The sequence below is a fragment of the Salvelinus fontinalis genome, chromosome 29 (assembly GCF_029448725.1).
Source record: "Salvelinus fontinalis isolate EN_2023a chromosome 29, ASM2944872v1, whole genome shotgun sequence".
NCBI classification, from domain to species: domain Eukaryota; kingdom Metazoa; phylum Chordata; class Actinopteri; order Salmoniformes; family Salmonidae; genus Salvelinus; species Salvelinus fontinalis.
In genome coordinates, this window is record NC_074693.1 from 17,535,386 (window position 1) to 17,547,506 (window position 12,121).

The 12,121-nt window shown below is 44.4% G+C and overlaps 2 protein-coding genes across 3 annotated transcripts; one reads left to right on the forward strand and one right to left on the reverse strand.

The window, feature by feature from the left end:
- Window positions 1–979: 979 nt before the first annotated feature.
- Window positions 980–7,956, forward strand: LOC129827509 (pre-mRNA-processing factor 39-like). Of its 2 annotated transcripts, XM_055888424.1 has the most exons (14): window positions 980–1,084; window positions 1,659–1,900; window positions 2,128–2,253; window positions 3,173–3,291; window positions 3,478–3,645; window positions 3,857–4,019; window positions 4,208–4,312; window positions 4,452–4,721; window positions 4,829–4,955; window positions 5,043–5,314; window positions 5,543–5,727; window positions 6,100–6,174; window positions 6,330–6,507; window positions 6,768–7,956. In XM_055888424.1, exons 1-14 carry the CDS (start codon window positions 1,021–1,023, stop codon window positions 6,840–6,842), a joined length of 2,169 nt encoding a protein of 722 aa, XP_055744399.1. In that variant the 5' UTR covers window positions 980–1,020; the 3' UTR covers window positions 6,843–7,956. The 2 variants fall into 2 exon arrangements, with proteins under 2 accessions (XP_055744399.1, XP_055744400.1); XM_055888425.1 differs by lacking the exons at window positions 6,100–6,174; window positions 6,330–6,507; window positions 6,768–7,956 and adding an exon at window positions 5,881–6,088.
- LOC129827510 (UBX domain-containing protein 1-like) lies at window positions 7,784–11,560 on the reverse strand. Its single transcript, XM_055888426.1, has 10 exons — window positions 11,455–11,560; window positions 10,739–10,801; window positions 10,581–10,634; window positions 10,331–10,461; window positions 10,090–10,174; window positions 9,711–9,902; window positions 9,041–9,092; window positions 8,804–8,923; window positions 8,426–8,609; window positions 7,784–8,103 (listed from the first exon to the last, which is right to left on the reverse strand). Exons 2-10 carry the CDS (start codon window positions 10,795–10,797, stop codon window positions 8,063–8,065), a joined length of 918 nt encoding a protein of 305 aa, XP_055744401.1. The 5' UTR covers window positions 10,798–10,801; window positions 11,455–11,560; the 3' UTR covers window positions 7,784–8,062.
- Between the last annotated feature and the right edge of the window lie 561 nt (window positions 11,561–12,121).

The following is a 12,121-nucleotide window of genomic DNA, read 5'->3' on the forward strand; positions in this document are numbered from 1 at the left end:
AACTGACCCTAAATCAACGCTCGGTGGCAATTTTATTCGGTCAATTCTATTCGGGATCCTAGGAACATACCTACTACCCTAAACTGTAACCCAGAGATGCAACATCGCGAGACTTCCGAAAACACTTGCAAAATAGACCAAACAGACCAAGCCAGGGTTTGGGGTTTGAGTAGTCAATGAGAGAAGTGAAACATTCTTCCTTATTAAGATAATTTTCTCGAAATCTAAAAGCACAACATAGATTCGAGCCAATTAAGTAGTTGAACGTGACATGTTATCATTTCCGTCAAAAACAACTTTATATCGAAGGAGTTTTGATTTGACGGCCTGCACATGTGCAGTTCAACGGGAGACGACCGATTACTTGTTTCACCACAGGTGGCCGGTGGCACCTACATTAGGGAGGACGGGCTCATAGTACTGGCCGGAACGGAATACATGTAATTGTATCGAACACATTAAACACACAGTTTCCATGTGTTTGATACCATTCCAAGCCATTATTAAGAGCCGATCACCCTTCAGCAGCCTTGTGGTAGACGTCATGAGCTTTGCTAGCCAACGTCGCAATGACATCGCCTACAAGTGTGATCGGGGATTTCTATTGAATAAGCAGTTTTAGCCTATATTCATACTGTACGGTTTGTGCCGTAACTTTAACACCTACTCTAACCTTAACCTATTTTAAATGTCAACTGTAATGGGGGGGGGGGGGGATGGCCGTCCCAAGGACCCCGGATAGCACTGACCAATGTTACCACAGCCACAAAGTCAAAATGGGCTATATCGTCAACGTTCATGAAAACAAACATATTTTTCATCTAAATGTAAAGTTATGGTTAGTCATTAGGTTAGCAGAGTGGTTAAGGTTAGGGTTAAAATCAACATTTTAAAGAAGATAAATAGGGTTTGGGTTAGAAATAGGTGGGGTCTATGACTTTGTGGCTGTGGTAACTAGTGACTACCTCTTGCAGAAGGTACTTGTCGCATAGGAGTGACGTAATTCTGTCATTTTCAAACATGGCGGCCGAAGGCTCGGATTTAGAAGACCTGAGCAGCAACGGGCTAATGGAGGGTCCTTCGGGTTGTAAAAACATTAAATAATACAAATATATTGATGAAGCTATTCGATAGTGACGTAGAGATCATATGAATAGTCATTTGTAAGTTCACAGGTCAGCTAGCAGTCGCAACGACGCATGTGAAACGATGGCTAGCTTTCTAAACTAGCCGACATGGCTAACATGAATTTCTGTTGCGCAAACTGGCGAAAGAGAAATGGTCTTTCCCCTAGCTAGTACCAGAGTAAATGAACCAGCTAGTACTTGCTAGCCCGAGTATTTTGTTATGGTATATTAATCTAATCTAACGACTGTAGAAGCAGACATAAACCGCTGTTACCCTGCAGAATTTCAGAAGTTTATGCCGTTTGTTGACATTGCCCACGTCATGATCTCTGTGTAGTATGTTGAAATCTTAATGAATGAATGGCTAAAAACACTATCAGTGACTGGAATTTCCTTTATAATGGCATTAATTTACATTTAGTCTGTAAATTACATCTGCTTATGCATTATCGAGCAGGCCAGCCATTTCTTTGTGTTATAGACAAAACTATTTTCTTCCCAGTGTAACTTTCTCAATTTCTCATTTGAAAGCTCCGGAAGCCACGGAGGCTGTACAACCTCCAACAGAGATGGAAGAGGTATCAGAGGAGAATGGTGGAGAAGAGGCTTCAGAAGCAGCAGCTGCGACAGCATACAACATGCCTCTGGTGGAGAATGAGGAGGAAGAGGACGGAGAGTTGCCGGCAGACTTTGACCGACTCTGGAAGCTGGCCCATGACAATCCACAGGATTTTTCTAGCTGGACTGACCTGCTGCAGTACAGTGAGCAAGAGGTGGGGAGAGCTGAGGGGACAGACAAGATTCCTATTGCCATTTTGACATAACCAAGATCTTCTGCATGAATAATAAATGCATAGCTAACCATAACACTGTTGTTAAGGAATGGAGTGTTGAAGTTGAAACCAACACTTCACATCAATAATTATTTAAACTAAACTGACAACTAAACTCATTGTTACTTGGTGAATTGCAGCTAACCCAGATTTCTAATGGTCCCCAGAGTCACATGACAGCATCACGTCGAGCGCTGGTTGCCTTTCTGGCGCGTTACCCCCTGTGTTACGGATATTGGAAGAAGTTTGCCGACTTGGAGCGACGTGCAGGCTACACCAACAAAGCTCAGGAGGTATGATGAAGAAGAGTGTTTGGTAAAAGTGACACGGATGTGTGTCTTTTAGTGCTAATCGATTAGTGATTTTTTTGGTTTGTTTTGGTTAGATTATTTTTTTAAACAATCACTTTTTTCGATTTCTCTTTCAATAATTTTTTTTAACATGAAGTGCATTATGAAATACCTATTTAATGGAAATTTGAAAGCCAAAAATAGCAAACATTCAATTGCCAAAACATTGAAAATATTCATTGTCTCTGGGACTCCATATAGAAAAAAAGGAAATTACTATGGGACTCCCAATCACAACCGGCCATGATTGGGAGTCCCATAGGGCGACGCACAATTGGCCCAGCGTCTTCCGGGTTCGGATTATGCCGGGGTAGGTCGTAATTGTAAATAAGAATTTGTTCTTAACTAACTTGCCTAGTTAAATAAAACATTTGACTAATCTCTGCACAGGCAGTAGCATCCTGCCAGCCAACCATCTACCGTTATCTCTGTGCTCCCCATACTGAACTGTCGGTAGTCATCCTATTTAACTAGCCTGCCTAAGTATGCTGTCTGACAATTATTTTACTTGTTTTTCAAAGTAGATAAGCTATACTTTCACGAACTGTCTCTCTCTCTACTAAATGGAATTCCAGTAATTGAACTGATGTCGGTCAATTAGTTCTTTAATAACCAGCATCTGCTATGGTCTGCAGCATCTGCTATGGTCTGCAGCATCTGCTATGGTCTGCAGCATCTGCTATGGTCTGCAGCATCTGCTATGGTCTGCAGCATCTGCTATGGTCTGCAGCATCTGCTATGTTTAATAGCCACTGACTAAACGAAGGGCACATACCGCAGTGCTACATTCTTTGAAAGTCTTTGACACTAGGAAATTATGTAAGTGACATGATTTCTTCATAATGTTTTTGTGTTGTTCCAGGTGTGTGTTCAGGGTCTGAAGGCCATCCCTCTGAGCGTAGATCTGTGGATCCACTACATTAACCTGCTACTGGGCACGCTCAACATGAACCTGCCAGAGTCCTCTCAATGCATTCGCAGGTATACACTCTTAAACTCAGTGTCACAGTTATACACATTTGTTCACCTTATTTGCCAGCTTTACATTCAACTCTAGCCAGAACACCACCTTTTTCCATTCAGTACTTATTATTAACGTAATGTTCTAACAGCCCAAACTAATTTTTATATAAATCTGATTGACTGATTCTTGTCTCTTCTCCCCAGTGCATTTGAAGAGGCGGTGGCAGCGGCAGGAATAGACTTCCACTCTGACCGTCTGTGGGAGCTGTACATCGAGTGGGAGAAGGAGCAGGGAGACATGAAGGCTGCCACTGGAGTCTACGACAGAATCCTCAGAGTCCCCACTCAGCTGTACAGCAGCCACTATGAGAAGTGAGACTATACACATTCACAAAGAGTACACTTTCTCTACTAAGAGAAACAGTAGAGCTTCAAATCAGTCAAAACTATGAAATGTTAACATTTTATTAAATTCTAGATTTTGATAATTGTATGATTATCAAGCTCACTTCTTAATCGGGACCTCTTATTTGCTGACCTGGTGAATCTTATCCACTCTCTCCATCCCTCCTCTCTCTCACAGATTCAAGACTCATCTTAATGCTCATGCGCCCAAGGACGTCCTCTCAGCAGAGGAGTATGAGGGGTTGCTTGAGGAATCTAAACAGATCCACAAGACTGAGAAGGCTGAGTTGGCTGAGGGGGAAGATGAGTTACCACCTGGGGAAGAGAAGGAACCTACAGAGGTGGTTTACAAATGACAAATCCCTGCTAGTGTTGGAGGAGATTTAACATGGATGTCAGATGCTGCCAAAATAGCAGATAGTGGAGACATTTCAAGTTGTGGAGTGAGGTTACTGTGTAGGATCTAACTCTGTTAAACTAATTTAAACGTCTGTCATTATAACTGTCATGTTATGATTCACCCAATCAGGAAGAGGTGATTCCGAAGATGCGAGAACTCCTATTGGCTCGCAGGGAGAAGGTGTACCAGGACCTTGAGGGAGAGGTCAGGAAGAGGTGGAACTTTGAGGAAGCTGTGAGTTACCCTGGACAGACACACACACACATATCCCTTCTATGTGCAACTCAGAAGTTACGATTGAAGTGTGATACTTTCATTGGTTGGAAACATTGACTTACTTTCTCTTCTGTTCCCATTCCTCCGTCCATTCCAGATCAAGCGTCCTTATTTCCACGTGAAGCCTCTGGATCGGACCCAGCTGAAAGCCTGGCACTCCTACCTGGACTGGGAGCTCACCCAGCTGGGAGGAGGAGGGGGGGGGGGGGAGGTGGAGACCGAACCAGGCGCCATGGAGGGCCAGGAAGAGGAGCAAAAAGAGGGGTCAAAGAGCAGTGGGATCATTGCCGGGGGCGACCGGAGGGTACGGATCCTGTTTGAGCGCTGTCTGATTGCCTGCGCTCTCTACGAGGAGTTCTGGACCAAGGTAGGGAGGGGCTGCAGGGGTGTGTGTGTGTGGGTGCGCATGTGTGTGTGTCAGTAACATGTTTGTATGTCAGTGTAACTAATGTATACTGTATGCATATTTCTCAGTATGTTCAGTACCTGGAACCTCAGAGTCTGTACGAGGCACGGGGAGTGTTCAGGCGAGCCTGTGACATCCACCTGGCCCACAAACACACCATGCACCTGCAGTGGGCCACTTTTGAGGAGAGGCATGGTGAGAGAGGAAGAGACATGAAACACAGGATATCATTACCCAGTGTTGTAGCTCACTCACGTCCTCCCCTCCTCCTCCTCCTCCCAGGTGATCTAACAGAGGCACGGCGTGTTTTAGAATCTCTGGAAACCTCTATCCCAGGATTGGCCATGGTCCGGCTGCGCAGGGCGGGGCTAGAGAGACGGGCGGGCCGGCTAGATGAATCAGAAGCTCTGCTCAGGGACGCGGTGGACCAAGCCAAAGAGACTCCTCACCTCCATGCATTCTACTCCATCAAACTGGCCCGGCTGTTGCTGAAGCTTTGCAAGAACCCCAGCAAGGCCCGGGGAGTCCTGCAGGAGGCGCTGGAGATTAGCCCAGTGAGAGAAGGGGGGGTTGAGGGAATAGCAAAGCTGGAAGCTTTTAGTACAGAGGGGAAGAAGATCACTTGCTCTAACTTTTACATGAAACCTAAACCTCAGAGAAGATCTCACTTATGGTTTGATGCCAGATCTTTCTTGATGATCTCTTGACCAAGCAGTAGGCTATAACTCTCTGTCCCTCTCTTTCCTCCCTTACTCGCCACCTATCCTCTCTCCCTTTCCCAGGATAACGGTAAGCTGCACCTGAACCTGCTGGAGCTGGAGGTGTCTGGTGACCCCAGAGGGTCACCCGAGGGGGTGCAGCAGTGTGTGACTCGGGCGCTGGCCGCACCCCTCTCCCCACGGACCAAGATCCTCTTTTCCCAGAGGGGCCTGCAGTACGCTGAAGACTATGGGACTTCTGTGCAAAGGTCAGGGGTCACTGGATTGTTTGTTGTTTTTAGATACAATCAGGAACCCAGAGAAAAAGAAACATGTCAAGGCATTTTATTGAATGAATGAAACTGGGAGAAATGCAATTTACCATGTTTTAAATCTTACTGTTGCTGTCCTCTGGCCTGCAGTGTGCTAACAGTCTATGAAGAGCATCACTTTACCATGTTTTAAATCTTACTGTTGCTGTCCTTTGGCCTGCAGTGTGCTAACAGTCTACGAAGAGCATCACTTTACCATGTTTTAAATCTTACTGTTGCTGTCCTCTGGCCCGCAGTGTGCTAACAGTCTACGAAGAGCATCACTTTACCATGTTTTAAATCTTACTGTTGCTGTCCTTTGGCCTGCAGTGTGCTAACAGTCTATGAAGAGCATCAGAAGCTGCTGAAAGAGCTTGGCAACAAGAAGAGAAGGGCTGAGAATGGGTGAGATTATAGCACATCTGTCAATATCATTACCAATAAAATAGTGTGATGTAGTGACTCAATATTGAGATTTGACAGTCAAACATGGAGAAGCAAATGTATAAACTGTTCATGGATTGGTTATTGACGTAGTTGTTGTATTGATTGATCTGCAGAGACAGCGAGGACCCAGAGAAGATGAGTAAAGGAGAAGACGGCTCCGCTGTGCCCGCTCCACCACCGGCCCCTCCCACAATGCCCCATGTTCCCATGACGACACCACCTCCACCCATGATGGGTGGGGACATGAGTGCGGCTCATGCAGGCTACGCAGGCTATGGAAGCTGGTATCAGGTACGACAGGGATTGTTACTGTACCATCTAGCCAGATATTAGACGAAAGCCCTCAAATTCAATCTGGACCTCGAAAACAGTTCCACTGTGTTTCTTTCATTTCCCCCCTTTAATTAGAGACTGATTTAGACCTGAGACACCAGGTGGGTGCGATTTAATTATCAGGTAGAACAGAAAACCAGCAGTAGTTTGGACCCCATAGGGTAAGATTTGAATATCCCTGTACTCAAGTGTTGATTAATGTTTTTTCTCTCTTTCAGCAACCACAGTACGGGGGATACGGAGGCTACCAGCAACCCTGGAACTACAATCAGGGTTACTACCCTCCCAGCTAAGGGGGAAGAGAAATGCTGTGACACCATTGTTCAGTGAACTCACCACCACCTCAGTTTAAACTCCACGGATGAGTCCAAATGGCACCTTATTTCCTATGTAGTGCACTATCTTTGACCAGAGTCTAGGTCAAAAGTGGTGCACTTTGTAGGGAATAGGTTGCCATTAGGGATTTAACTCATATCTTTTATCAGGAACAGGGGTGTGACATCTACTACTTGTTTGGTCTTTGAAAATGTGCCCTTGTACATTGTTTTAATGATAAACTATTTTTGTATTCTCTTCTACATGCAGCCCCTTTCACTTTAAGCAAACCCGTCTCTCCACAGGTCCTGTATTATTTAAAGTCTTGCATCATTCCAGAAGTATAGGCTAGTCTTTTTTTCTAATGTACATAATGGTGTTTTATAGTGTGAAGTCGGAGCTCTTTCCATACGAGCAGGTTAAGATCAATCTATTGTCCCTCATTCAAAGCTTGTGGATCACCATTCAAGTTTCTGCCCAGTCGAGTCCTCCAGACAGAAGATAGGGAAGCCATGTTGTTGTATGCAGGTACCAGTGCCTCTGGTCAAGCAAGGCGTAATAAGTGGATGTACGCTGTGCTGTACCTAATGGACATTTCCAAGAATAACAGCATTGGTCATGTTTGGTAAAACTTTAGGAGTAGGAAACTGTTAAATGTTTGTCAAAATCCACTTGTAAACCACCACAACTTTTGCCTTTATCACTCAGTTTTTGAAAATGTAACTTTTTAATCTTCACTTTTAACATTGCTCAATAAACCATTTCAGTGAAGCTTAATGTGAATTCGATGTATGTAGATTAAGTATCTGTTAAACTGATTTGGAGCCTTGGATTGTACAGCTTCATAAAAAATTACAGGTTATTCCTGTAAGTTTTGAGTTGTTGCATTTTCTGTGGAAAGTATGTTCAGTCCACCACATTACTCTCCAAGTAAGTTTTATTCAAGTTTGAGTGAGTATGCAATAACACCACTGTAAAATGATTTAACTTTGAAAAACTACAATGCAGTGGAAAGTGTCAGTGTCGGCCCCATGAGAATCAATACAGTCATCCATTTTGTGTTGCCATTAAAGATTCAGATTAAAGTTCAAAGTGTTTGTTGAAGGAGAATCAATCCATAGTTGACATCCTGGTCTCTGTCCTGTTGGGGGTGATAAATGATGTGTTGGCTCATAAAGCATCTTTTTACTTCAGGTCCTTATTTCTTTGCAACGACCAGCACAGCTGAAGGCACCAAACCTGAACAATGACACAACAGTTAAGACCGTATCAAATCAAATGTTATTGGTCGCTACACAAACTAGAACAAACCTTCAATCTCATATTAGATTAATCTCTAACTGCAACACAGCATAGAAGAAAGCAATATCTCTAACTGCAACACAGCATAGAAGAAAGCAATATCTCTAACTGCAACACAGCATAGAAGAAAGCAATATGTCTTTGGCTGGTTTTGACCTCTCCAGTCCTTTCAGATTAGTGCGGATGAAGGAGAGGAAGCCACTTTAGACTATTGTGACTGTACAAGCCCAGTAAGAGGGGCATCGTCCTGTCTGCTCACCCAACTCCTGTAGGGGTTTCTCCATGTCCAGTTCTGTGTAAACGCGGCGTGGGTACGGGGACAGCAGCGTGAAGTCCTGGCCCTCGGGGGCATCGCCATTCATCTGGATGTAGACACGCACGGCAGCCAGCGGCTCCTGGGCCTTGAACACGGAGGTCAGTGCCGAGCCATCAAGCATACGCACCTGCGAAAAGGAGGATGAATTAATAAACTTTATTGACTGTTGAGACACCAAACAACGGTTGTCTAAAGATTATTGTGCAAACAAACTCATAAAAAAGATCTGTTGTATTACAACTGTTGTGTCAAATGCGTTGTACATCAGTTGTGAGTATGAACAGAATGAGAACTAAGCCATAGACATCCATGGCCCCTTACCTGTATTCTGCACTCGTTATAGTCCTTCTTGGCGGGAGGTGGGCCCTGACTGGGCGGAGAGGAGGGAGGGCCCTCTGCTGAAGGGGAAGTTACAGCTCTACTAGAAGAACCACCTCCAAACTGGAGAAGAGAGGCGTAGAAGGGGTTAGTGCATTCAACTCTTTCTATGAAAGATATGGAGACGTTATTTAGCAACAGTTCAGCATACGGGTCAGATGCTGTAGGTGCAGTCAGTACCTTAAGTGCTCTCTCCTCTCTGTCACGTGCTATCTTGTCTCGCACCCGCTGCCTGAAAAAGAGAGCAGTCATTGGGTTAAAAAAAAAATGTATATATTTAACTAGGCAAGTCAGTTAAGAACAAATTCTTATTTACAATGACGGCCTACCCCGGCCAAACCTGGATGACGCTGGGCCAATTGTGCGCCACCCCATGGGACTCCCAAACACGGCCGGATGTGATACAGCCTGGATTCATACCAGGGACTGTAGTGATGCGTCTTGCACTGAGATGCAGTGCCTTAGATCGCTGCGCCACTCGGGAGCAAGAGAAGAGTTGTGGAGTGGGAATAGACCTCATTTGCACTAAGCCGTTTAGAAGAAGCAACTATTGGCTGTGTCTGAAAACATTACTAGCTATTTTTGTTTCCTAAATTCCTCTCAAAGCTCATTGGAGGAGGTTCGAGGGAGGGACCTTGGATCCTCTCCTCCAATGCGCTTTGAGACAACAGCCACTGGCCATGTCGAGAGCATCAAATCCATCCGTGATGTATTGTGGGTAAATTGTGACTGACTAAATGATCTACAAATAATAATACTTAAAAACAAAGTATTTTGTAGATCAGTTAATTGGCAGACGCCTGCAATGCTGGCTGAAATGACTAACAAGCACATTGACTTCATGGCTTACTTGGCCATTTTGTCGTCGTTCTTCTCTCTCTGGCGCAGGTCGACCATTTTCTTCATCTCATCCTCCTGCAGTTTCTGTTTGACCTGCAGCAGCTCCTGGCCCTGCCTCCTCCTCTGCTTCTCTCTGTCCACCTCTTCCGCTCGCTCCCTCTCTCTCCGCTCCTCCTGCTTCACCCGCATCAGATCCTCTAGCCTGGTACACACACACAGGCAGACATGCAGGCAGACACACACAGGTTTCATTGTATGCCGTCTCTTTGTATTTCCAACAGAAGGCCTACCCTTTTGCTGATCTTATTGAGTAACACCTTTTGACCAAACCCCAGTTTCTGACAGAATAAGATAAGTGTGTAAACAGAGGTAGAGGTGAATTATCTGACCTCTTTATCTGCTCACGTTTCTCCTCCTCTGTCATTGGTTGTTTGGCATCCCCGTCATGGATCATCTGGTCACCCCCATCTGTAGCTAAAAGGTAGAGTTAACATATAAGAGGTGAGGGACAAGAAGACAATGTAAACCAACAACCATGTTAAACAGTAATGGGAAGCCATAGTTATAACTCGATCATAACAATATAAGTAACCATAATACAAAATGCTGTCATGACAATTGACCACTTACCAGGGTCTGCTCCCTCTGCTGTGGGCTGGGCTGCTGGACTGGGCAGTTGTGGGTCACTTCCTCCAAGCACGTTCCCCACAGGAGGTACATAGGGCTCATCAATGTCTGGGTCACCCTCATGTTCCATCAACCTGTGGAAGAAGCATGATAGAGAGAGACATCATGAATCAGTTATCCAATGTGAATAACTTAACTGAGGACGAAAAAGCCTCAGAGACTAGCTCACCAATGCCCCTATCAGTTGACTTACCAGTCCATGGCCCGCTCTATGCCCTGGTTTCCTGTGTGTGCCACAGCCTTTTCCCTGCAAGCAGAAGAAAGATGGACAGGATCAGAGTTGATCACATCATCTTATCATGATCTTTAGTTTGTAGAAGAATAGACACATTAATTCAGTTAGCTACTTACGCTCTGTTTCTGTCAAAGCCCATTTCCAGCAGACTGTCCAATGTTGTTTGTTCTGCCATCTTGCTGAGAATATGAAAGTGAAGAAGAGTTTCACTTTGTAGTCTGATACTGTAAGCAAGTAGCTGGGCATGTGAAGTAGATCCAAGGGCCACAAACATGTATCGTTATGTCTATATGGTTGAGATTCAGGTTTAACCACTTACATGCTACCTGTATAACTACTTTAGTTAGATGGGTTGTTACATAGTTCCAGAATGTGCTGGCTAGCTAGTCGTGTAACGTTAAGTTAGCTAACGTACTTGACTGAACTGGCTATGAAGATAACAAAGCAGCATCACCTAGGTAACGTCCCGCAGGAAACATTTTAGTATCTACAGACCATCACATGAAAATCATTCATAAACTAAATAAGATTTGTCCAGTAACTTTGCCGTATTATCTGTGTTCACATATAGCTGGCTATCCGGCTAACTAGCTGTAAACTGACGGTAGCTAGTATGATGGAGGAATGAGATGGCTAATTTCAGTTAGCCTCTCCTGCTAGCTTGTAACAAGAACACTGTTTGCAGAGTAAATTGATGATGGCCTTTAAAATATAGCTAGGGTGACTATTACATTGCACTTGTGAAAATATTGGCGCTCAACCATTTCATGAACGTTATTTTACTAAATAGCATTATTTGTTTGTGCAACATTAGCTAACGTTAGCAACTCACATTCAGAATCAGTCAACCCACAACACCGCTTTCTGACCGTACAGTCCACATGCAAGTACGGAGGCCCGAAAGGATTAAAAAATGACCACATTTTCCAAACATTCTCATTCACAGCTCATTGCTGCCATCTAGTGGACCTTACGCCTTCCCTGTCTAGTGGACCGTACGCCTTCCCTGTCTAGTGGACCTTACACCTTCCCTGACGTCACCCTGAATTTAATTGCGCTGCTCTATCGATAACTGAGAAGAAACAGTTGGCTGTAGCGATGTGAATGGGGTAACCAGGTAACACTACACTAACAGGGTCTTTATAACCTTTTCTGAACACTGTGTGATTTATACACACACATTATAGTTTCATTATGGGTAAGCTCCACTTTTGTTTGCCCCCTGTTATATATATAAAGTTATATCTGATTCCTGAGCATGCTTTTACTGATACTATTTGGGTTTAGGGTGTGTGTGATTGCGTGTGTGTGTGTGTGTGTGTGTGTGTGTGTGTGTGTGTGTGTGTGTGTGTGTGTGTGTGTGTGTGTGTGTGTGTGTGTGTGTGTGTGTGTGTGTGTGTGTGCACCCGTGTGTGTAGGCTTTGTGTGTTTGCTAAGGTCTTACTGTATGACTGTATACCTGTAGGTATTCAAACAGGATGCAGAGTTTATGGGCAGGG

What these genes read in the sequence shown, in the direction of transcription:
- LOC129827510 (XM_055888426.1), bottom strand. Translation starts at nt 10,797, where the DNA reads ATGGCAGAACAAACAACATTGGACAGTCTGCTGGAAATGGGCTTTGAC. An exon ending in AGCAGAGGGAGCAGACCCTG is followed by an intron (nt 10,175 to 10,330) that starts GTAAGTGGTCAA and finishes TCTACCTTTTAG; the next exon opens with CTACAGATGGGGGTGACCAG. An exon ending in GAAACCCCTACAGGAGTTGG is followed by an intron (nt 8,104 to 8,425) that starts GTGAGCAGACAG and finishes GTCATTGTTCAG; the next exon opens with GTTTGGTGCCTTCAGCTGTG.
- LOC129827509 (XM_055888424.1), top strand. Translation starts at nt 1,021, where the DNA reads ATGGCGGCCGAAGGCTCGGATTTAGAAGACCTGAGCAGCAACGGGCTA. An exon ending in TGCAGTACAGTGAGCAAGAG is followed by an intron (nt 1,901 to 2,127) that starts GTGGGGAGAGCT and finishes AATGGTCCCCAG; the next exon opens with AGTCACATGACAGCATCACG. An exon ending in TATGGGACTTCTGTGCAAAG is followed by an intron (nt 5,728 to 6,099) that starts GTCAGGGGTCAC and finishes TTTGGCCTGCAG; the next exon opens with TGTGCTAACAGTCTATGAAG.